This window comes from Mizuhopecten yessoensis, unplaced genomic scaffold, assembly GCF_002113885.1.
Source record: "Mizuhopecten yessoensis strain PY_sf001 unplaced genomic scaffold, ASM211388v2 scaffold10933, whole genome shotgun sequence".
Classification (NCBI taxonomy): Eukaryota; Metazoa; Mollusca; class Bivalvia; order Pectinida; family Pectinidae; genus Mizuhopecten; species Mizuhopecten yessoensis.
Genome location: NW_018408794.1, coordinates 700,265 through 722,879, shown reverse-complemented (window position 1 = coordinate 722,879; position 22,615 = coordinate 700,265). Strand labels below are relative to the sequence as shown.

At 35.9% G+C, this 22,615-nt stretch overlaps 2 protein-coding genes across 5 annotated transcripts in view; one reads left to right on the top strand and one right to left on the bottom strand.

Moving 5' to 3' along the window:
* The window catches only part of LOC110463820, a 70,993-nt gene extending 55,792 nt beyond the window's left edge, over window positions 1-15,201 (bottom strand). For 2 of the 4 annotated variants that reach the window (XM_021518702.1, XM_021518701.1), the window contains exons 1-3: window positions 15,107-15,200; window positions 14,801-14,928; window positions 3,598-3,709 (exon numbers count right to left, since the gene is read on the bottom strand). In XM_021518702.1, coding sequence (XP_021374377.1) covers window positions 3,598-3,709; window positions 14,801-14,915 — 227 coding nt within the window. In that variant the 5' untranslated portion in view covers window positions 14,916-14,928; window positions 15,107-15,200. Of the gene's footprint in view, window positions 1-3,597; window positions 3,710-14,800; window positions 14,929-15,106 lie in introns of all 4 variants that reach the window. The other 2 variants (XM_021518700.1, XM_021518699.1) reach the window with 2 other exon arrangements.
* A 207-nt stretch (window positions 15,202-15,408) lies between these two features.
* LOC110463821 lies at window positions 15,409-22,615 on the top strand. Its single transcript, XM_021518704.1, has 2 exons — window positions 15,409-15,527; window positions 21,413-22,615. Exons 1-2 carry the CDS (start codon window positions 15,445-15,447, stop codon window positions 22,095-22,097), a joined length of 768 nt encoding a protein of 255 aa, XP_021374379.1. The 5' UTR covers window positions 15,409-15,444; the 3' UTR covers window positions 22,098-22,615.

Sequence of the window (22,615 nt, the reverse complement as noted above, 5' to 3'; positions counted from 1 at the left end):
GCCTTTTTCATTAGTTTTACAAATACAGTAAATATATCGGAATGAAATTTTACTCTTAAAGTCCACGTCATTTTCAAATTTCTTTTTTCTTTTTCAAATTCTGTGGTATTACAGTATATTACGCTTTAATTATCACCTATTTTTTTCATTTTCTATCCTGTATCACAATTGAGACACCCTTTGTTTTGATTATACAGTATTTGCTAATATCCTATACTAGTAATGTCACTTCCGTTAATTGGTGACCTCCACCTCATATCACTTTTCATGGAGCAAGAGAACATTTTCAAAGGGATATTTTTCTGCGTTAAGGTTTAAAATCTGGAGCTTATACCCCGAGGTCCTGTTGTCATACTTGGAAAAAAAAATCGCTGATGTAATACTGCACCTGGTTCACTGTCGAGCAATGGATCCATCACTTACCTGTAGGTGTTTATTGATAAGGCCAATCCAAGTAAATGCTAGCTACCTGGTGTCAGACCTGAGTAGTTGTATCAAGCCCCAAACATCATGCTATTCTTATGGTTCTTACAGTTCAAATCTGACCACATATTGTCATTAGGACAGCAAAAATGATTGTTGTGAATATCACAGGAATTAGTTTGATGAAATAATGATATTTCACATTATCTAACATAACCCACTTTCATAATGTTTATGACATCTTTATGGTCTGACAAAGCAGCAGCTTTATATTTTCCATGTCCAAATTTTGCTTTTCAATATAACGGCACACATACTTAAGTGGCCCATTTTTCATGGCCCATTGTCATATGACCTATACAAAGTTGTAGCAAAAAAGATGTTAACAAAATAAAATTCAAACAACATGCCAGTATTTGTTCATTTATTGTACATTTTCATGAACAATGTGCAACATTCTTCATTGCTATTCAATGTCTATTCTCATTGGAAGTATAAAAAGTAATTTAACAACCAAAATTTTGTATTATAAATGATATACCTTGATGAAATTGCTTCTCTGATTAAAATTTTGAAAGATTGTATTAAACTTTATAACATTATTTCATCAATCATTGAGATATGACCATGTGTTTCCTTTAAAAAAACTCATTTTTTCCAAATTGTAATTTCTATTACTGTAAAGAAATGACCTTGAACTACGAATCGAAGCACACAGGCATTACATGATAGCCAATCACTAAAGCTTTAGAACATATGACCTTGGAGTCGCTGCTACTTTGTATTCTAGGGACGAATTCTCCATCCATATGGTTTCCTCCTGTCACACATTAGTCTGCCCTTAATGATTTTTACCACTCGGTGACTTTTTACTGAGCACAAAACAGAATTGCTGACAAATATGTCTAGCCAAGGGAGATAATCAGACTACTATTCTTGTTTAGATACAGGGACTTCACATTGCAAATCACCTGGTTATCAAGTTTTCTCTCAACTTATCATTCATGTTACAAAGAAAGAAAAATTCTGATGCAAAATAAAAATGATTTCAGGGGAAAAATTGAATATTAATATCAAAGTGATATAAAAATATTATAGTTTTTAATAGTTTTTTCTTTTAAACTGTTGTTTAAGCCTTTCACCCCTATGTAACTTTAGTAGACTCTACCATACATTGATCTGGATGAGTACATTATGGTCTACAGTGGTGAAAGGGTTAAACGCAAGAAAATACCGCAGGCAAAAATGTTGAAATAGTTATTTTCTATCTACTTTATTTTTTGATTAAGTAATCGTTAGCTATACATTTCATATGAATTTGTACATATGAACTTTAATTCAGCCATTTATTTAAACCATTTTCATTAATGTAAGCTGTTTCACACTAAAAAAATTGTTGTGAAATATATTATAGCTTAGCAGACTTCCTATAATATCCTGATGAGTGAAGGATAAACACGTCCCGGATTTGGCCAATGTAAACATTTATATGTTTTGGATGGCTAGGCATCATACAGCATTTATAATAAATACATGAAAACCAACATGCAATGAAATTTCAAACAAAAAAGCACAACAATCAGCAAAACTTAATTAAAAGCATCCAAGAGGAAATGCAAATATGTACAATGCATCTCGTATTTTTATGAAATACTTACAGGAATATGAGTGCCACCAGTAGAAACCGTATACATGTAATTATCTTTGGGATGCCTTGGACGCGTCTCGTTTGTGGCGTATTCCCACAGTGACAACCTCCACACAGCTCGACATGGTGTGCCAAAATTGCCGAGTTGGCAGATCACTCTATTACATTGTGAGGTAGAATCGAGTGCCGCACTCCTTACACGTTGTATGGAGCGCTCTGCTGTTATTTGCAGACAAAATTATTGATTTTGGAGATACAGAACCCTCAACTTACATTTAACCAGACTTGCATAAAAACAGATGGAGAGAATCAAATAAACGACACCAAAAAAATATAGCTGCAATATTTGAAATTTTCATTTCACCTTTCTTCAGAGGACACAAATTTTCAGAAGAGCAGATTAAGAGCTAATGGTAATTAAATATGTGGTCTTCAGCAGAGGTTCTAGTCTCATTTGGAGATACCTTAACTCGTAATCCTACTATTTTGGTTTGAAATAGGTTTGCCGAAGGAGACTGTATTAATGCATCAACATTTTAACAGATTCAACGGGAATGTGTTACATTACACATAAAAAAGTGGCTATGAAATAGGAGGAAAATTAATTTGTACTTTAAATCAGATTGTTTAAATTTTGTTTGGGTAGGGAAGCTTCTGGTTTTTAATTCCCACTCTTGATTGCAAACCATCAAATTCTAATGAAGGTCAACAAAAGTTAGGATCATTTGAAATGAAATTAATGTGTTTATGATTGAGCCAACGACCATGCAGGTTTGAATAGATTTTGTAGAAATAAAGATCAGCTAACTCATTTCCTTCCTAATTTTACCAGACATAAGCAAACTGTCATTTTTAAACAGCTGACAAGTCATTTCTGGAAATAAGAATGCAAATGAATGGTAGCCATGGTAAGCTCAGATTGGGCTTCCCCCTTGAAAGGAAAATCAAAGAGGTACAGAGCTGAATTAAGTGTTTTAATTGGGTTGGACTTGATATATTTTAACATGCACTAATCAACACTAATACAGTATATGGTAAAATTAAATTTGTGAACAATCCCCAAATTTAGACATTTTTCACTGCCTTGTGGGCAAAAATACATCATTAAAAGCACCAATTAAACATTCAGTTCTTGCAATGAAGACATCTTTGCTTTATCAAACAGGTGATGATGCTATTTACGTCTTCTTTTTTTACATATATATTTTTTGCACATTTTGCCTTTAAACATTAAAATGGGGTTAAAAGTTTGAAATTTGATTATACCTGATAAACTGTCATTAATCTTTGGAAGGTTGCTCTTGTGAATAGCACTAGACCCAGTAATAAAATGTCTTTATATTGATTTTTGTAAAGTTAAAAAAATACTGACTGTAATACAAGACATCCAAAAACTTGGGATATTAAGGCATGCAGGCATAATTCAGCAGTAAACAATAAGAGGTATAGGAAAATCTTCCAATACAAAACAAATACAAAATTCAAGCAGAAAATCAAGAAAAACATCAAAAAATATGACGACTTACCAATTAATGAAGGAACTTTTGCCTGCAGAGTGGTTTCCTATCATCAGTACTGTGATCTTCTTCCTTGGCGCCAACAGACTGATCCCCAGACTCTCTGCAATCTTCACCAAACCTAGAACATCCAGGTAACACAAAATCAGTGAACATCTTCTACAATACATTTGTTTACAATAGGCATACATTCTGTATAAGATGCATACAATTTACAGTTTCATGTTTAAATGATAATTGTCTTGTGAGAATGTGATAAGTTTCATGTATAATAACTATGACATATGACCACAACAGCAAGTGTAAACTACGATCTGACCCAACAGCACCTAAAACATGTCCATATAGTGGCTTGGCCACAACGAGTGCTGGTTCACATGGCCGCACTTCACCTTTTGGATAAATTGATTTGAATCCAAAGCTCTGACAAGTAAACATGGTCATTATAAGTTTCCAACCCTCTCCCTGATTTAAAGAAAATCAGAAGCACTTCAGGCTTAGAACCAACCTGCAGCAGCCTCTCACCTCGCCCATACAAGGGCATGCAACTTCCAAGATCCATGTACAAAAAGAATGCCCATGTGGCAGACGCTCAACTTTAGCAGCACGTCTCTGATCCCAATTCTGGACCTGTGGACAGGTCTCCTCACTACCAACGGACAGCTGATTGACCTGGGCCCATCAAAGTCTCTTCGGCAGATGTTGTCTCCCTCCCTGATTACCCTGCTGCTTCAAATGCTGCTCTGCCAATGGCAGAGTTGAACTAGCCAAACAACCGAGTCGCATCAAAATATCAAAATAATTCTCCAACAAAGAGTCTTGTAAAAAGACTATTGGCCTAAGTCTTAGGTGCGGACAACTGTACCCAGACCATATATTGTGTCACGTAACATCTTAGTCAACCTTTCCATTGTCTGAAACTTCATTGTCTCTATGGCCTGAAACTTCCTCCTTGGCAATCTTCTCATTGTCCTGAACTTCAGCTAGGATGGTTGGTTCCATGAAGGAACCCTTGCTCTCTACTGTTCCTTCTGGCCGCAAGCTTGGTTTCCTCTCACTTATCATTGGATATAAGGGCTAGCCTCTCCTCAATCTGTTTCTTGTCCATCCGAGATTCTGTTTCATTAGCAGAAATAAAGAGGTTCCCAACAGTGATTCTTGGCTTTTTTAATACTGCAGCAATGACCATGGTTATAAAAAGAAAGCAAAGTGGGCATTTTAAAATCCCTTGACTGTAATTATCAGCGTCAGCTAAGACAACTTTAGGAATATTCATCCCGGTTTCAGAGATCTCTCTCCAGGTATAGTACTGCAGGCCATGATGACTGGTATCAGTTGCATGTGGATCCGTAGTCCACGTCTGCGAGCTCCCTAATGGCAGCTCCAGCTGAAGGTCCACAACCAGGGACCATATTGTTGATATCAAGATATAGATATCAGCATCTTTGGCAAGCAGCAAAATATAGAGGGTAGAGAGGTGTTTGCTCAGCCACCTTCATAACTAGTTATTCTTGCAGGCAGAGCTGCACCAACTCCATGCAATGGCACGTGCACCCCTCCTACCATCCCCATCAGTCACATGTAGCAGTTTGATCATAAACCAGGTAATTTACAATAGGCAAGTGTAGAAAGTTTAATATGAAAATCAAAGCATTCCTTCATCAGTTATGCACAAAAACATTGTGACTTTTCATGAGATTCAAGATGGCTACTGGTGTTCATGTTGATTTTCAGTTTTGAGTCAAACCTAAGTGGGAATTTTTAGAAAGTCAAAGCATTTCTTAAAAATGGATTTGTTGCAGGCAAATTATTGGTGCTGAAGATAACATCAACAATGCCAAACCCCAATGTACTGATCCCTCGGTCACCCTTGCTTCACAATCCACAAACTTTACAACCTAACCTTATTTCATAAAGTATAACCTTTTCAATGACAAAGGAGACAAAAGAGCTAACTATCACAAAACCACCAATTTTATTGACAAAAGTGGTCTGTCTCCACACAACTTTTCTTTCAAACTTCTTAATTTAAAAAAAATACTATCTGTATTAAGTTAAAATACATTATCATATCTTACGTCCTCGATGTAAAAAGCTTTTAAATTATTTTACAATTAATATATTTTAAAGTACATTGTCCATACCAGGAGAGGGCTTATATAGGCATTACGCATGTTGCCCAATTCCTTTTGAATTTTTGCAAGATGCAATATTAAATAAAATCTTTGTGAAATGAAAAATAGCTTGTATCCATGTTGAAACAAAAACGGAATTTTAGAAAGGAAAAAGTAACTTCAAAGGTATTTAAAATCTAGCAGATAACATATTCGCTTAAGATGAATCTCCTGCCCAGGGGTATGTTACACACTATTTTCTATGCGTTATGTTGGCAGAGATGACACCGGTTGTCTTTTTAAGAAAAGTTAAATCTTTTGATCTTTCATGAACATGCTTACATTTTTTTTCTGATTCATGCAACAATGACTCAATTCCTATTTCTACCAAAATGTGCCAGTGTCAACTTGGAAACTCATTCCCTGTAGTAACCTCAAACATTTCAACAGGGCCCCTTTTCACCAACTGATTGACTAAACCAAGTTCCAAGTTTGGATAAAATATTTCATTGACGGCAAAGAAACATGACAAGTTCATGGCATTTAAGCAATTTCCTGACCATGCTCATTTTTCACTAAATTTATAAACCATTATAATATCACTCGGCTCACAAAGTTAAAAATTCACCTGCTACGTGCAGTGAAAATTGATCTACGGATCTGATCCCGAGTGTCAGAACATGGTGTAATATCCTACATTCTGATATCCGAAATGCTTGTTTCTCTGTTGTAAAGAAAATGACTTTACCAACAAATTGTTTTACCCGACAGAACATTTCAGTAAATGTAAAGGGAGGCCTCTCTTTATCTTATCACTTATTTTTTTGTTTGTGTTTTACGTCCTATAAACAGCTATGGTCATTTAAGGATGGCCAGGTTTTGGTGGTGGAGGAAAGCCGGAGTTCCCAGAGAAAAACCATCGACCTACTGCCAGTACCTGGCAACTGTCCCACGTATGTCTCAAATCCGCAACCCAGTGGTGGAGGGCTAGTAGTAGCAAAATGTCAGACGCCTTAACTGGCCCCAGCTCTTGTCATTTTATTTCCAGGGCTAGGTTGTTCAATGAGTTTGACTTTCAAACTCTGGTTTTTTGGACCTAGTTACAAAATTAGTAATGTCAAAATATAAAACAACGATATTTCGGGGGGNACTCAAATGAAAAATGCAAAACTAAGGAACAGAAAAATGCTGATGTATACCAGGTCACTCACCACCAATCAATTTTGCACCGTACTCTGCCAATATCCATAACTGCCTTGTGTTATTTTGCCCTTCACATATAATAACTATGTTGTTTATTAATGTTAGCATTAACAATAAATTTGCCCTCATTAACGACAGTGACAATTTCCTGGTATATTTGTATTTTAAAATTAACTGTTAGAGAAAAAGCAAAAACATATAACACATACATGGCTGTTTGTCTTCAGTTGTTGGAGATGGCTATATATATAAGGTTGATTGGGATTGTTGGAGTATACGGTTGATCGGGATTGTTAGAGCATATGGTTGACTAGGGATTGTTGGAGTAAGCTATATATGGTTGACTAGGGATTGTTGGAGTAAGCTATATATGGTTGTTTAGGGATTGTTGGAGTAAGCTACATATGGTTGTTTAGAGATTGTTGGAATAAGCTATATATGGTTGTTTAGAGATTGTTGGAATAAGCTATATATGGTTGTTAAGGGATTGTTGGAATAAGCTATATATGGTTGACTAGGGATTGGTGGAGTAAGCTATATATGGTTGTTTAGGGAGTGTTGGAGTAAGCCATATATATATATATATATATTTATGGGGCAAAGAAGTAATTCCAACAGTGTGGACAAGTTTAGGTTGTCAAATTTTCGGAGCGATCCCCTCCTTTATCTACACAGTGAAACAGAACAGTTACATGTACATATACATCATATTACAAGAAGATAGATCTGATATACTATAATTGAAAATATAGCTATTATATAAAATCAATAGTCCCCTCGGCTAAAGACAGCCGAAGGCAGCAATTAAGCTGAGAGCATTGCGGACAAGGAACGCTGATAGTCTAAATATCAGAACGCTCGCTGGCTCTGCTTTATATTGAAAGTGCACTAAGATGACTCGCCCAATGAAACACAACGGCAACCCGCCAAATGATAACCAAAATCGGAGAAGAATCCCTCTAGAAAACTCTTTAACTACTAAATATATGTAGAGGACCTATTCTTGCGCAAGATGCACCATCACATAAAGTGAGTCAACGAGAGATAAGCATCAGAAAGAAGGGACAAGATATCAAAAATGTGGAACATGTGCACGTGGGAATCAGGCCCGGTAAATGTGAAAAATCTCAAATTACTACGGACTTCCCACATTAGTCGCCTCTCAATGCTGCAGTGGATTTAACAGTCACAGCAGGGGGTTAACACTTAGTCGCCTCTTTCGGTGTGCAGGAATAATGCATATATTTATCAAATAGGTGAGGGCAGGAGGAATAAGTAAATGAAATTGCTAAGATACTGTATAAATCTGCAAAATTAATCTGACAACAGCTGTTGGTCTAACACACTGACATCTCGCTGTTGCTCATTAGATTGCCCTGTGGTTTTGTTGTCACTACCCGTGTAGTTTGATTGCCCTGTGGTTTTGTTGTCAGGTTTTGTTGTCAGTATCCGTGTAGTTTGATTGCCCTGTGGTTTTGTTGTCACTACCCGTGTAGTTTGATTGCCCTATGGTTTTGTTGTCACTACCCGTAAAGTTTGATTGCCCTGTGGTTTTGTTGTCACTACCCGTGTAGTTTGATTGCCCTGTGGTTTTGTTGTCACTTCCCGTGTAGTTTGATTGCCCTTTGGTTTTGTTGTCACTTCCCGTGTAGTTTGATTGCCTTGTGGTTTTGTTATCACTACCCGTGTAGTTTGATTGCTCTGTGGTTTTGTTGTCACTTCCCGTGTAGTTTGATTGCCCTGTGGTTTTGTTGTCACTTCCCATGTAGTTTGATTGCCCCGTTGTTTTGTTGTCACTACCCGTTTAGTTTGATTGCCCTGTGGTTTTGTTGTCACTTCCCGTGTAGTTTGATTGCCTTGTGGTTTTGTTGTCACTACCCGTGTAGTTCAATTGCCCTGTGGTTTTGTTGTCACTTCCCGTGTAGTTTAATTGCCCTGTGGTTTTGTTGTCACTTCCCATGTAGTTTGATTGCCCTGTGGTTTTGTTGTCACTTCCTGTGAAGTTTGATTGCCCTGTGGTTTTGTTGTCACTACCCATGTAGTTTGATTGCCCTGCAGTTTTATTTACACTTTGTTCATCTCTTTGTTGCTTCTATACGTTGTATATACATGCATAGAAGTTATTTTCTTGGAGTGTTGATATAGATATGCTTGAAACAATAAGAAGTTGATTTCAACATAGGAAACTGTGCAAGGTTGGAATCAACGTCGGGAATAGTTGGAGATTGGTACCAACATTACCTTGGCTTATTTGTTTAATATCACTTTTAGAATTGTGGCAATTTACTTCATACCAGTTTTGGGTTCAATATTATTTTGAGTGATGTCAGTCATGAAACTCAAGGCAATTTGATGTCAGTCTTGAAACTCCAGGCAACTTGATGACAGTCTTGAAATTCAAGGCAACTTGATAGTCTTGAAATTCGAGCCAACTTGATGCATGAAAGTCTTGAGATCCAAGGCAACTTAATTTCAGTCTTGGAATTCAAGGCAACTTGATGTCAGTCTTGGATTCAAGGCAACTCGATGTCAGTCTAGGGATTCAAGCCAACTGGATGTCAGTCTTGGTATTCAAGCCAACTGGATGTCAGTCTTGGAATTCAAGGCAACTCATTGTCAGTCTAGGAATTCAAGGCAACTGGATGTCAGTCTTGCAATTCAAGGCAACTCTATGTCAGTCTTGAAATTCAAGGCAACTGGATGTCAGTCTTGAAATTCAAGCCAACTTGATGTCAGTCTTGAAATTCAAGCCAACTTGATGTCAGTCTTGAAATTCAAGGCTACTTGATGTCAGTCTTGGAATTCAAGGCAACTTGTAACAGTCTTGGAATTCAAGGCAACTCAATTTCAGTCTTTGAATTCAAGCCAACTGGATGTCAGTCTTGGAATTCAAGCCAACTGGATGTCAGTCTTGGAATTCAAGGCAACTCGATGCCAGTCTTTGAATTCAAGCCAATTAATGTCAGTCTTGGAATTGAAGCCAACTCAATGCCAGTCTTTGAATTCAAGCCGACTCGATGTCAGTCTTGGAATTCAAGGCAACTCAATGTCAGTCTTTTATTCAAGGCAACTTGATGTCAGTCTTGGATTCTAGGCAACTTGATGTCAGTCTTCAAATTCAAGGACACTTCATGTCTGTCTTGGAATTCAAGGCAAATCAATGTTAGTCTTAGGATAGGAATTCAAGGCAACTTGATGTCAGTCTTGGAATTCAAGGCAATTCTATGTCAGTCTTGGATTCAAGGCAACGTGATGTCTGTCTTTGAATTCAAGGCAACATGATTTCTGTCTTGGAATTCAAGGTAACTTGATGTCTGTCTTGGAATTCAAGGCAAGTCAATGGGAGTCTTGGAATTCAAGGCAAGTCAATGCCAGTCTTGGGATGGAGATAAATCACTAGGTTTGCTCAGATTGCAGCCATTAGCAACTTGATGTCACATGCACTTTGAAGATAGTAGCAATAACTGTTAGTTTTGGGGTAACTGAATATAGGTTGCTTTCAACTTTGTAAATGTGTCAACTTAATGATGTTCACTTTGGGGTTCAATGCAAAATGTGCAGTGTTATTTCAGCTATGCAATCATGGCAACTTGGTATATAGATTTGCTTTTGAATTTTGGAAATTTACAGATATCACCTTTGAAATTTTGGCTATTAATTGGATGTCAGCATGGAAATTCATGTCAATATTTCAAATTAAGATTTGTGTCAGTTTACTTTATTAGCTTAAGAATTCCTGACAAACTGATTTTAGCTCCTGAATTTATGGCAGCTTAATGTTAACTTTAGGATTTGGACCATTTAATTGATGTCAGATTTAGGATTCTTGTAAGTTGATGTCTGCGCTGGGAACTTTGTCAATAGATGTCAGCTTTTTGTTTCATGGCAACATAATGTAAGCTTTGCGATTGTTGCCTTTGAAATAACTTTGATATCAGCTTTCTGGTTATGGCCATTCACTTGATGTCAGCTAAAAGACTTCAGCATTGGGACTGATTACAACTGATGTCCACTATGGGATTTTAGCTCTTAATTTGACATCATCTTTGGGATTGTGGCAATTGAAGTGATGTAATATAAGAATTATAATATAATGTCAATTTTGAAAATGCAGCAATATACTTGATGTAACATTTCCCATTGAGACCATTACAATTGTAAGTCAGATTTTGAATTGTGGAAACAAACTGAAAGTTGTCTGCTGTATGATAAAGAATATAAACTGTCTGCTGTATGATAAAGACTTTAACTGTCTGCTGTATGATAGAGAACTGTCTGCTGTATGATAAAGACTATAACTGTCTGCTGTATGATAAAGACTATTAAGTGTCTGCTGTATGATAAAGACTATAACTGTCTGCTGTATGATAAAGCCTATAACTGTCTGCTGTATGATAAAGACTATTACTGTCTGCTGTATTGACTATAACTGTCTGCTGTATGATAAAGACTATAACTGTCTGCTCTATGATAAAGACTATAACTGTCTGCTGTATTGACTATAACTGTCTGCTGTATGATAAAGACTTTAACTGTCTGCTCTATTATAAAGACTATTACTGCCTGCTGTATTGACTATAACTGCCTGCTGTATGATAAAAACTATAACTGTCTGCTCTATGATAAAGACTATTACTGCCTGCTGTATTGACTATAAATGTCTGCTGTATGATAACGATTATAACTGTCTGATGTATTGACTATAACTGTCTGATGTATTGACTATAACTGTCTGCTGTATGATAAAGACTATAACTGTCTGCTGTATGATAAAGATTATAACTGTCTGCTCTATGATAAAGACTATAACTGTCTGCTGTATGATGAGGACTATTAATAGAGATACCATGATGTCACAATTGTTGTGTGGCTATTAATTTGATAATAGCATTGAGAATGCAGCTAAATGTTTTCAGTCAAGTTCTTTTTTCTTTCCTAAATCGCTTTAGAGATTGTGGCCATTTGACATACCGTACATGTTAGCTTTGGGATTGTGGCAATAACTTTTAAGTCATCTTTGACATTATGTCAATTACCCTGATGCCAGAGTTTCAACAATGCAGCAATTAACTTGATGTCTGCTATGGGATTGTGGCAATTACCATCAAGTCACCTTTGGTATATTGGAATTTACTTGATGTCAGCTTTGGAATTCATGACAACTTGATTGTGTAAAATCGGTGCCAGCTTTAGGATTAAAGCAATTTGGTGTAATTTTTGATATTTCAACATCTTTATGATAGCTTTGGGATTATGGCAGTGTGATGTCTGAATAAACACCTTGATGTCATGTCAGCTTTGAAATCTATGGTCACTCGTCAGCTTTGAAATTCATGGTCACTCGTCAGCTTTGAAATTTATGGTCACTCGTCAGCTTTGAAAATGCAGCAATTTGATGACAGCAGCAGGATTTGTAACTTCTGTGGTGATCCCAATCTCATACAGTATATCAGCTAATTACAGCTTCAGGTCAGTCTGGGATTCAGAGAAACTCAATGTCTTCTTTGAGACTGTAGCAATTAATTTGTTGTCAGCTGAAGTACTGAAAATTTGGCAACTTTGTGTTAGTTTGGCAGTTTCAGAAAATCAACGTCAACTTCGAGATTGTGACAATTTGATGTCAATTGCAGGATTTGTAGAATAATTAGTCAGCTTTTGAAGCAATGCAAATTTTATCTTGGATATAAACTGTTGATATTCTGTCAGCTTTGGGATCTATGGCATCTTGATGTCGGCTCAAGTCTTTCCTGTGATTGATGACAGTGGCATGGTCTGTAACTTTTAAAGTGATGCCAATTCCATGTTATATATGAGCTGCTATTTACTCCATGAGATCATTGCCACTTGTCAGCTTTCAGATTGTAGCAACTTGATGTCAGCTTTAGAATTCATGACATTTTTTCAGCTTTTGGATTCAGTGTGGAAAAATGGAGGTCAACTTGATGTCATCTACATAATTTCTGGCAATTCTTAAGTCATCTGCAGGATTTCTCGCAATTCATCTTAGGCAGTGATGTCAATTTGAAGCTAGGCCTTAGCTGCCGACATTTTCAATCCAGTTTAAGACTGACGGCAAATTGGCAATATGGTTTCTTTTTTTGAGCTTTGCAATATTTTCAAGTATTTGCTTGGAGATTGGTCCATTTCAAGCACTGGTTTCAGTGATGTTACAATTTGATCCCATTTTGCAACTTCTTTCAAGTTCACAAGTTATAGAAAACATACCTTTAGTAAGATGTATTTTCCATAAACCCACTTATGATTTTTTTTTAAAAAGAGTAAAAGTATAACAATACCAATCAAAAATCAGAATTTGCAACAATTTTTCCAAATTTAATATAATAATAAAAGCATATGAATAGCTTTTGAAAAACAAATATTTAATTAGATAGCTCTGATGAGGTGACCATGCATGATAATATCTTTTTTCCCTCCTTTTACGCAGTAATACATAAAGGGTTTTTCCAGTCGACATCTGTTTATCCTGTTTCTGTTGGATTAGCAAGAATCTAATCTGTAAGATAATTTTTAAATAAAAGCAGATCCTTGACTTGGCTCCATAATATATGGTGTAAGTTTGCAGACAGGTGCTTGCCAGAGTTGAATTGTCTGGTCCTGAATTGATTATGATAAAAACTCATCATCATTTTGCTGCAATGCTTCAAAGATTTCAAACATGTACATAATGTTGCTTTATATATATATATATATATATACAAAATAAATTTATATAATTAATTGTACTGCTCTCACAGTTTGCCATAACATCCTGCAAGAAAAATATGAAAATGAAACTATATGATCATGATGGGACATGAGCAAAATTTAAAGAAATAATGAGTTATGTAATTACAGACAATGAAATTAAGTTTTATCAGAGAGAAAAAAAATCACAAAGTTAACCATTAACACTTAAACCTGAGTCAAAACTATAATAAGCTTGACTTACACTCATTTCCTGCTCATTTACATACATATATGGCATGCTCAGACCTTAGTTCGTAAAGTGGTGTTAATTAAATAGAAATTTGATACAAGAAAGAAAGGAAACAGATATCTTTAATAAACTAAATCACTAAAACTAAAAATTAATTGAGGTAATAAAATTGATTTAATTGAAAAAGTCATGCAGGAAAAGTTAAATGTCTAGGCCTGTGAATAAATTTTCATAGTAGACATGAGGGTTGCCATGTAAATTTCCCCAGCACAACCAAGCAGATATAATATTGTACAAAAGACATGAATTAAACTATCGACATATGATATGTCTTGCATACTTCTTCCCATAAAAATTCCTAGAGCACTACTGAGGTCCCCAAGTACTCAGGATGATTCACCTACAGTAGACTGCAGACAGGACAAAATTAACATAGATGATGCGGTGTGGAAAAACCACCAGTGTTAAAACCTACAGAATCATCTGGATTTTTTCCACTGCGCGTGTAACTCCAATAGGAATGTTTTCAATGAAGAAACTTGTATAAGGAAAAATCCTGAAATCACGCTCCGGTTCAGTGAAAGTAGTGACCTTTGATCAGCTGAGAGAACTATTCAATAGTCGGCAGACTGGATTATATTTAGCTCAGCTCCGCCGGGTCAGGGCAAATATTTTTGAGCCGCAGTGTTAGCTACGAAATAGGACAAATGATTTATATGACCTTCCCGTCTGAAAATACTGAATACGTTTGTATATGATTCATAAATAAAGGTGAAAGTTTCAGAATAGTTAAAAATATATCCTTATACACGTCACACATTTTTTCCCCAAAGAATAGCCTAACCCTAGCCTGCCATGCAAGTTTATTGCGAAGTCGTGTACTGGGTAATGGCCGGTAGATGAAACTGCCGAAGAAGAAAAAGAAATAACTTTTGACATATAAAACAAAAATACTTACCGTTTTCGGGATCGATGTAGAGAGAATGACATTCTTTCAAGATCTTTTCGTTCACCGATTGAGTGGCGGAGTCTGCCGCATTCGCTGACGTTCTGTGTCTCACTTTCCCCGACATCCCGATCCAGCTCCTGTCAAAAAGTGAGCAGACAGACAGAGTCGTAAGGGTTAAATAATTATGCTAAATTTGTGGGTGCGACATAATGTCACGTGTTCACCATCAGTCAATACATATGCACAGAATTTTAATTTTATGTCAAACTTGTGTTATTGAAATACATATCGTATGCATATTTCATCAAATCTTACCTCAAAAACCGGTTTCAATCGCAGAATTTATTCTCGATTCCGACAGGTCCCTTTCGTGTTTAATATGCGAAGGTATCGCCGTCTACATCCGTCAGCTGATCGGGGAATGATCGGAATAATGTATAAAATAAAATGTAAAATTAACATAAACAGTTAACAAACCGAAGCTTAAAGTGATTATTTGGTGGCGAATAGTGTTGTCATTGTTTTTTTCATCGTAAATATTCCTGCATTCATTGATATGCAATGACGTCTATCGCTCGGCAACTTCGCCGGTAATATCGACCAATCAAAAAAACAGATTTCTTACCCGCGAACTTGAAAATACAGGAAGTAGAATGGCTACCCTCGTAGCAGACTACGGAGATAGTGGTGAAGATTCGGACATCGATTCTGCTGTTATAGAAGATGACAGAATCTCGTACGTTTTAGAAGCTCCCATAGAATAATACAATAAGATGACTAAAATAGATTTCCTTATATTTTGCTAGTCGATTCATGTTTAATTAGTAATTTAGATCAGCAATAATGTGCTTGTGTATTCACAGTATTGTATTGTAACGTTGTTGATAGATCGCATATATATCTAATGGGCCCTATCCAGTTTAGGAGTTTGCAGCAACATCAGAATCTGGTGAAGCATGCATTTAATGCATAATATAAACATGCGTTTAATGATGCACCTTTGCTGCATAGTTTTCCTAAATGCACGTTGTTAATAAGTATGTACTAAATATCTTAGTAACTTGACGTCTATAAAAGTCCAAGATAACAAAACACCTGACCATCTTTTAAAAAAAAGTCTCCAGGAATGAAAAGCATCGCTAAGTAAAAAAAATGACAAAATTTAAAAATAATGGCTGTTTTTTAACAGTATTTGTGGACAAGGTGGGTCTTCTATATGTAATGTCCAGTAAAATGATAGTGTGTAAAAGATGTGGATTAATTAGGTTGCCTTACAAGTGTCAGCTGTAGGGAATTTCCCTTTAGCTTAGCGGTGGAGCATCGGGCTGAAGAGTCGAGAGTCGCGGGTTCGAGGCCCAGCGATGGCACTATCTTTATCACTATTCCTCGTCCTACTACAAGTGTTTTATTCAAATTTACGATAATAGGGGTACATCAGCTGTAAAAATAAACCGGTTGCAATGGTTATGATAATAACAGATGATTAAACCTATGTTCGCTGACATTTGCATGTTGACAAGACTTGTTTCATAATTATTGTAAAATATATAGTTGGTTTTGGTTACTTTGCTATTTTTCCATCACAATATATTCATTAAGGACTAGTTTTGTTGTTGTCAATACTTACTGTATTTTGTCCAGCATCTTTTAATTGTGTTCTTTGGTTTATGGAGTTCAAAATGGATCTTTGTATTAAGATTAAATAAGCATTAGTAAACTTATTGAGTCATAGAATCTTGTTCATTCATCACATGATCAAAGCTCTATGGCAAACTGCCATAGTGTCCTGCTGTTTATAAAAAAAATGTAGGTTTCTGTTTTCATCAAAGATAGACATTGTTTTTCTTTTTTTAAGTATTGCTATTCTTTTGTAAGATCACCTGAGGATCATATTTGACACATTATACCAACAATCATCCCAGATGCGACCCAAAACGAAGAAGATATTTTGCATTGATGTCCTTTCAACATGCTCCCATTAGATAAATGCAATATTCACATAAACATCTAAGGCTAATGCCATTCAACAGTAAAGAAACATATATGTTCCTGTTATAAAGGTTCCACTTCAACATTGAAATCAAAGACACCGACATGTTCTTATTAAACAGGTGCCCCTTCAGCATTAACTGCTGAGACACAAACATGCTCATATTAAACAGGTGCCCCTTCAGCATTAACAGCTGAGACACAAACATGCTCATATTAAACAGGTGCCCCTTCAGCATTAACAGCTGAGACACAAACATGCTCATATTAAACAGGTGCCCCTTCAGCATTAACAGCTGAGACACAAACATGCTCATATTAAACAGGTGCCCCTTCAGCATTAACAGCTGAGACACAAACATGCTCATATTAAACAGGTGCCCCTTCAGCATTAACAGCTGAGACACAAACATGCTCATATTAAACAGGTGCCCCTTCAGCATTAACAGCTGAGACACACAAACATGCTCATATTAAACAGTTCCCCCTTAAGCATTAACAGCTGAGACACAAACATGCTCATATTAAACAGGTGCCCCTTCAGCATTAACAGCTGAGACACAAACATGCTCATATTAAATATAACAGGTGCCCCTTCAGCATTAATAGCTAATTATATAACTTAGTAAGATAAAGAGACAGATTCCTATTAAACAGGTGCCCTTTCACCATGAACTGCATTGCAAAGACACACTAGCATTCTCATATTAAACAGGTGCCGCCCCTTCAACATTAACAGCTGAGACACACAGCCAGGCTCCTATTAAACAGGTGCCGCTCCTTCAACATTAACTGCTGAGACACACAGCCAGGCTCCTATTAAACAGATGCCCCTTCAACATTAACTGCTGAGACATACAGCCAGGCTCCTATTTAACAGGTGCCCCTTCAAGCACCTTTTAAATAGCTGCCCCTTCAGTATTGGTTTAAACAATATTTATTACTTAAATTCATTTACAATACAATATAATCACATCAATTGAAAGGATCTGGCAACAAGATATAAAATCTTATGTTAGGCCATCTCCTTCAGGTAACATTTAACAAACATTTATATTCTCTGACTGACCATAATTGTTTAACATATATAACACACATTTTAACCTTCAGCATTAACCGCTGTGATGCCAACCATGCATGCTCCTATTTAACAGGTGCTAATTCAACATGAACTTCAGACACATAGATATGTTCTTATCAGACAGGTTAAGATGTTTTAACATGGACTTTTAAGAGACTCACATATTGACAATCATGTTGCTAACAGGATGGCTTTATTTTGTGTAAAGAATGGGGGGGGGGGGGGGGGGGGTCTCAGTGGAAAAATATTTTCTTTTTCATCTGCCAATTTTAAATAAATGAGTTAAATCAAATTTTAGTTCAAAGTTATAAAATACACCACTTGACTGCTCTCATGTTTATATTATACTAGGTACATGTGATTACAAAGGAAAACATTAATTAGCTATATATATATATAAGCCTCAAGTTAAATCTACAAACTGGAGAATTCCTCTGTAGCTCATTCGGCTTTAGAGCTTAAAACTAGTAAACTATAGGGGTCCCGGGTTTGACTCCTAGCAGAGGCATTGACAAAATAATGAATTCTGTTACATACAGATTGTACTTCTGATTCAGTGATGACTTCAGGTGCAAAGCTCAGGTAAACCCTTAATCAATATACCATATACATGTATCATCATTTCTGACAGCCTGCTAACACTCCATGTACATTCTGTATACACATAATGTAACATTTTGCTGAAGCCCTATATATTATGATGCTGGAGCCAAAATCAGTACATTTCAAGCTTTAAAGTTCAGTATATAGGATGATCACTAACTCATTTAAACATTAGAATTCTAGTTCATCTCATAAAGATAAGCTGATCTGAATCAAGGTATCTCAAATTCTTGTTCCTCTTTGTAAGATCAGAAGGTCAAAATCTAGGTCATACTCTTAATTCTTACTTATGAAATATATGGTCAAAATCTAGGTCATTGGAGTTTCACTGGTGACTCTGAAATCCTCTAGGTCAGTATTTAGGGCTTTGTAATTCTTCTTCTTTTGGTTAATTAGAGCCCAGTATCGGTGATGCTGGGGCCCGGTATCGGTGATGGGGGGCCCGGTATCGGTGGTGCGGGTGACCTGTAGTAGTAGTCAAGGTGACTGTTTTTTCTAACTGTCCATCCATCTGATCCCACTCTTATTTTTAGAGATAATTTCAGAATTCAAAAGTCTATAAACAAAAGTCAAAAAGATACTGTTTTCCCATTTCTAACCCACCATTCTTCATAGTAGTAAATGGTATTTGACAGATTTTTCTATTTTAATATCATGACATTATCAGGATCCCAAAACCCGAGATGGATGTCAGTCATGGTAAAGGCCACAGCGTGCTACTTATGATTGACAGAGACATAAAACTTAGGGTCCCTGTTCCACTGTACTGGTTTATCCTATATACAGTAACTGTCCCATAAAATTTAATTAATTTGGATATAACTTTAGAACAGTTGGACAAGGACACTTCAGTTGACCAGGTAGCTCAATCAGTTAGAGTGATAGTATATCAATCTGAAGTCCAGTAGTTTAGCCCCACTCAAAACACTGCTGTTGATTATATAGATAGATTATATAGATTATATAGATATTAGATTATATAGATTATATAAATCCATAATTTAATGCTGGTGATGTTGATCAAGATATCAACACAAAATTAAGACAAGTCTATAATATAACAATCTGTTAACAACATGAGGACACTTTTAAATGAAGTATATCCACTGTATCTCTCTTAAAAATGTGTTGTTTCTGTGCTCAATATAGATACTAGGTATCTATTTCTGATTGTTCTTATGACCTCTAGGTTACATTAAAGAATCTTACTCAATAATCCTACAATATTAAAATGGGTACAGCAATTGCTGTACAGTAGCATATCTCACATGTAGTTGTCAAAAATAGTGAAGGGTTGGTTGATAACACAAGGGAGATAACTCAGAGTAGTGTTTTGTGTTTATAATTCTTCTATCTGACTGAGTATCCTTATCCTTTATCACCAGTTTTTAAAAAACCCTGTGCCAAATGACTAGCTGTCCTTTAAATATTTACAGAGAAAAAAATGAAAAAATATATATATATACAACATGAGATCCTAAACATACCTGTATATGTAACGATTGTAATTGCCTTTGCCACATTATATTGATTACTCTGATCTACCTATGCCCCACCTGAGGCAAATCATTTGTTAGGCTGTCAGTACAATAAACAACACCAAAACTTTCCTTGATGGCCATTAAGCATTAATGTAAATACCTTGTTATATCCAGTAAACAAGAAATGTATGCATGGCACACAAAATATAATAGACTTGCCATGCCACACTTGTTCAACAACTATACAGAATAGCATAAAAGATTGACAGATGACATAAAACATTACAAGGGTGAAATTAATGTACAAGAATCCCTTGTAGGATTTCCAACATGGGACCGGGTTATATTATCTGTAAGGAAAATGAAGAGTTAAGAAGTTGAAAGATCAGCTTTTGTTGATCTGATCAAGATCCTTTCATGGTGGGCGCCAATATCCTTCTAGGATCTCTTGTTTTTAATGTCAGTCAAGATTATGTAATTTTTTATACATGCCCACTGACTCTTATTGAAATTGATCTTCTCTGATCTGAAATTTCAATATTACAACAAAACTATACAATAAAATGTTATTGTGTTCCTAGTTCATTGTATAGTGTTAAACTGTAGCATGTACAGGTAATGACTACATCTTAATATTTCCCTGGATAGTCACCGTTATTGTGTTAGTCATTCGAGTGTGCTTGTTTTGAAATGGAGAGAACTTCACTAAGGACTTATAGTCTATATTCCATGTGTCAAGGATTCAGTGTTCATAAGGTATACATGCATAAAGTTTCAGGGCCTGTTAAACTTGTTCAGATCACAGTTACATGACTAGAAGTTGCTGTTGGCATTGTATACCACTCTGGTTGCAGTGTCTAGTTTATGTAGGTAACTTGTACAAATGGTCATTTTACTGATAGCTGAATAGCAAAAGGTCATTTCTTAATGGCATGCCATATGCATGTATTCAAATATCCCTCATAACGTGTAGCTTTGATAAAATATAGCAGTGACGATGAAAAATATCTGGAAAAATATTGACAATTTTTCTGGACAGTTCTCGACTCTTCTGTTAAGCTTGAATCTTCAGTCAAATTCAACACAATGGTAAGCTTGAATCTTTAGTCAAATTCAACATAATGGTAAGCTTGAATCTTTAGTCAAATTCAACACAACTTTGTTTTCTTGTTTAAAATCAAGTTTATAATTTAAACACAGGCATTACATCTTTGAGGCCAAAATGTGGATTGTTTTGATTTTGACCTCCATTCATATCAATTCTTAAATCACATGTAATGTATTTTGCCTTGTATTAGCATGTCTTTCTAGTAAAGCACGGTCTAAATTGATTGAAGTATAGACAGATGTTGTTACAATGACGAATGATATGCTAGCATGTACATGTTATTGCAATTCAAAAATACTACTAGTGGTGTAAATGTATGTTGGATGTATATACAACTGACTTTATTGGCTTTATTTCAGATCCAATCATTCAAGTGCATCACCTGTTACATTGCCTACAGAACCCAGAAAGAGTGTGAATTATTTCCAAGGAGGCGACAGTGACAGCACCAGTAGTGATGAGGGAGACCACCAGTCAAAAGGACAAGAAACAGGATCAAAGGGAGATAATCAATACAAACTCCCAAATCCTTTGGCAGATAACCTACCGATACCAGACCTTGGAGATCTAAAAGATAGCCAGTCAGTATTCAGCAATAAATATGAATTAGCTGAAAAAGCTAAAAACTCTATCTTAGAACAGCATGTGAAAATGACTGAGGCCAGAAAACAAGCCAAGAAGAATGTATGTTTCAAATTTCAGAGAGGAAAATGTAAGTTTGGAAAAAATTGTAAATTTTCGCATGATCGTGGATCAGACATAGTTGGGAATTCTGTAAAACAGGATGAGGAAAAACCTCCAACTGAGGCTGATGTCAGTTCAGGATTTAGTGGTGCAGGTCGGTCAGTTTATCTCAATCCTAACACTGGGTATGGAGATCCACTACCACCTCTAGATGCTGCTGATGATGACAGTTATATGGCAGGCGCCAAACGGAAGAAGCGTGCAGGGCTGTCGGAACATTTAATGCCATCCAAAAAAGCCATGTCATCTCTAGACAGGCAGAGACTACATGAAAGGCCATGGACTATGAAAAATAAATGAAAGCAATTTCTTAGGGAATAAACTTACTAGGGCTATATGATGTTACTCCACAGAATTATTTGGTAGGAACAGAAAACCCGACGTATTGATCGTAATGATGGTAGGGATAGTTTTACTGGGTATTGACCAAATCTTTTAACAATTGAACAATTCTACACCTAATATTCGAAGATCAGTTCAATAAGTGTAAGAATTTCTCATATATGACACACTTTTTGTAGGGGAAGTGCATTGTGTTCATTTGAGATTATAATTTTACTCCAATGATTTTAAAAGACTGTAACTGATTTTTTTTTGCTAAACCTTATGCACAGGACTCAACGTTGTTAATGAATTTCATAGACAGTTTTATAAAAATGTTACTGGAAAGCTTTATTTTGTTGCTAAAATGCATGTTAACCTCCAGGTTATCAGTTGAGTGAGTTGGGAATGTACTGTTGATCTATAATCTGGGTATATTATTTTTAATCCAAGCCAATAAAAATACAAGTTTAAATGACATATTTAAATTTATCTGT

What these genes read in the sequence shown, in the direction of transcription:
- LOC110463821 (XM_021518704.1), top strand. Translation starts at nt 15,445, where the DNA reads ATGGCTACCCTCGTAGCAGACTACGGAGATAGTGGTGAAGATTCGGAC. An exon ending in ATAGAAGATGACAGAATCTC is followed by an intron (nt 15,528 to 21,412) that starts GTACGTTTTAGA and finishes GCTTTATTTCAG; the next exon opens with ATCCAATCATTCAAGTGCAT.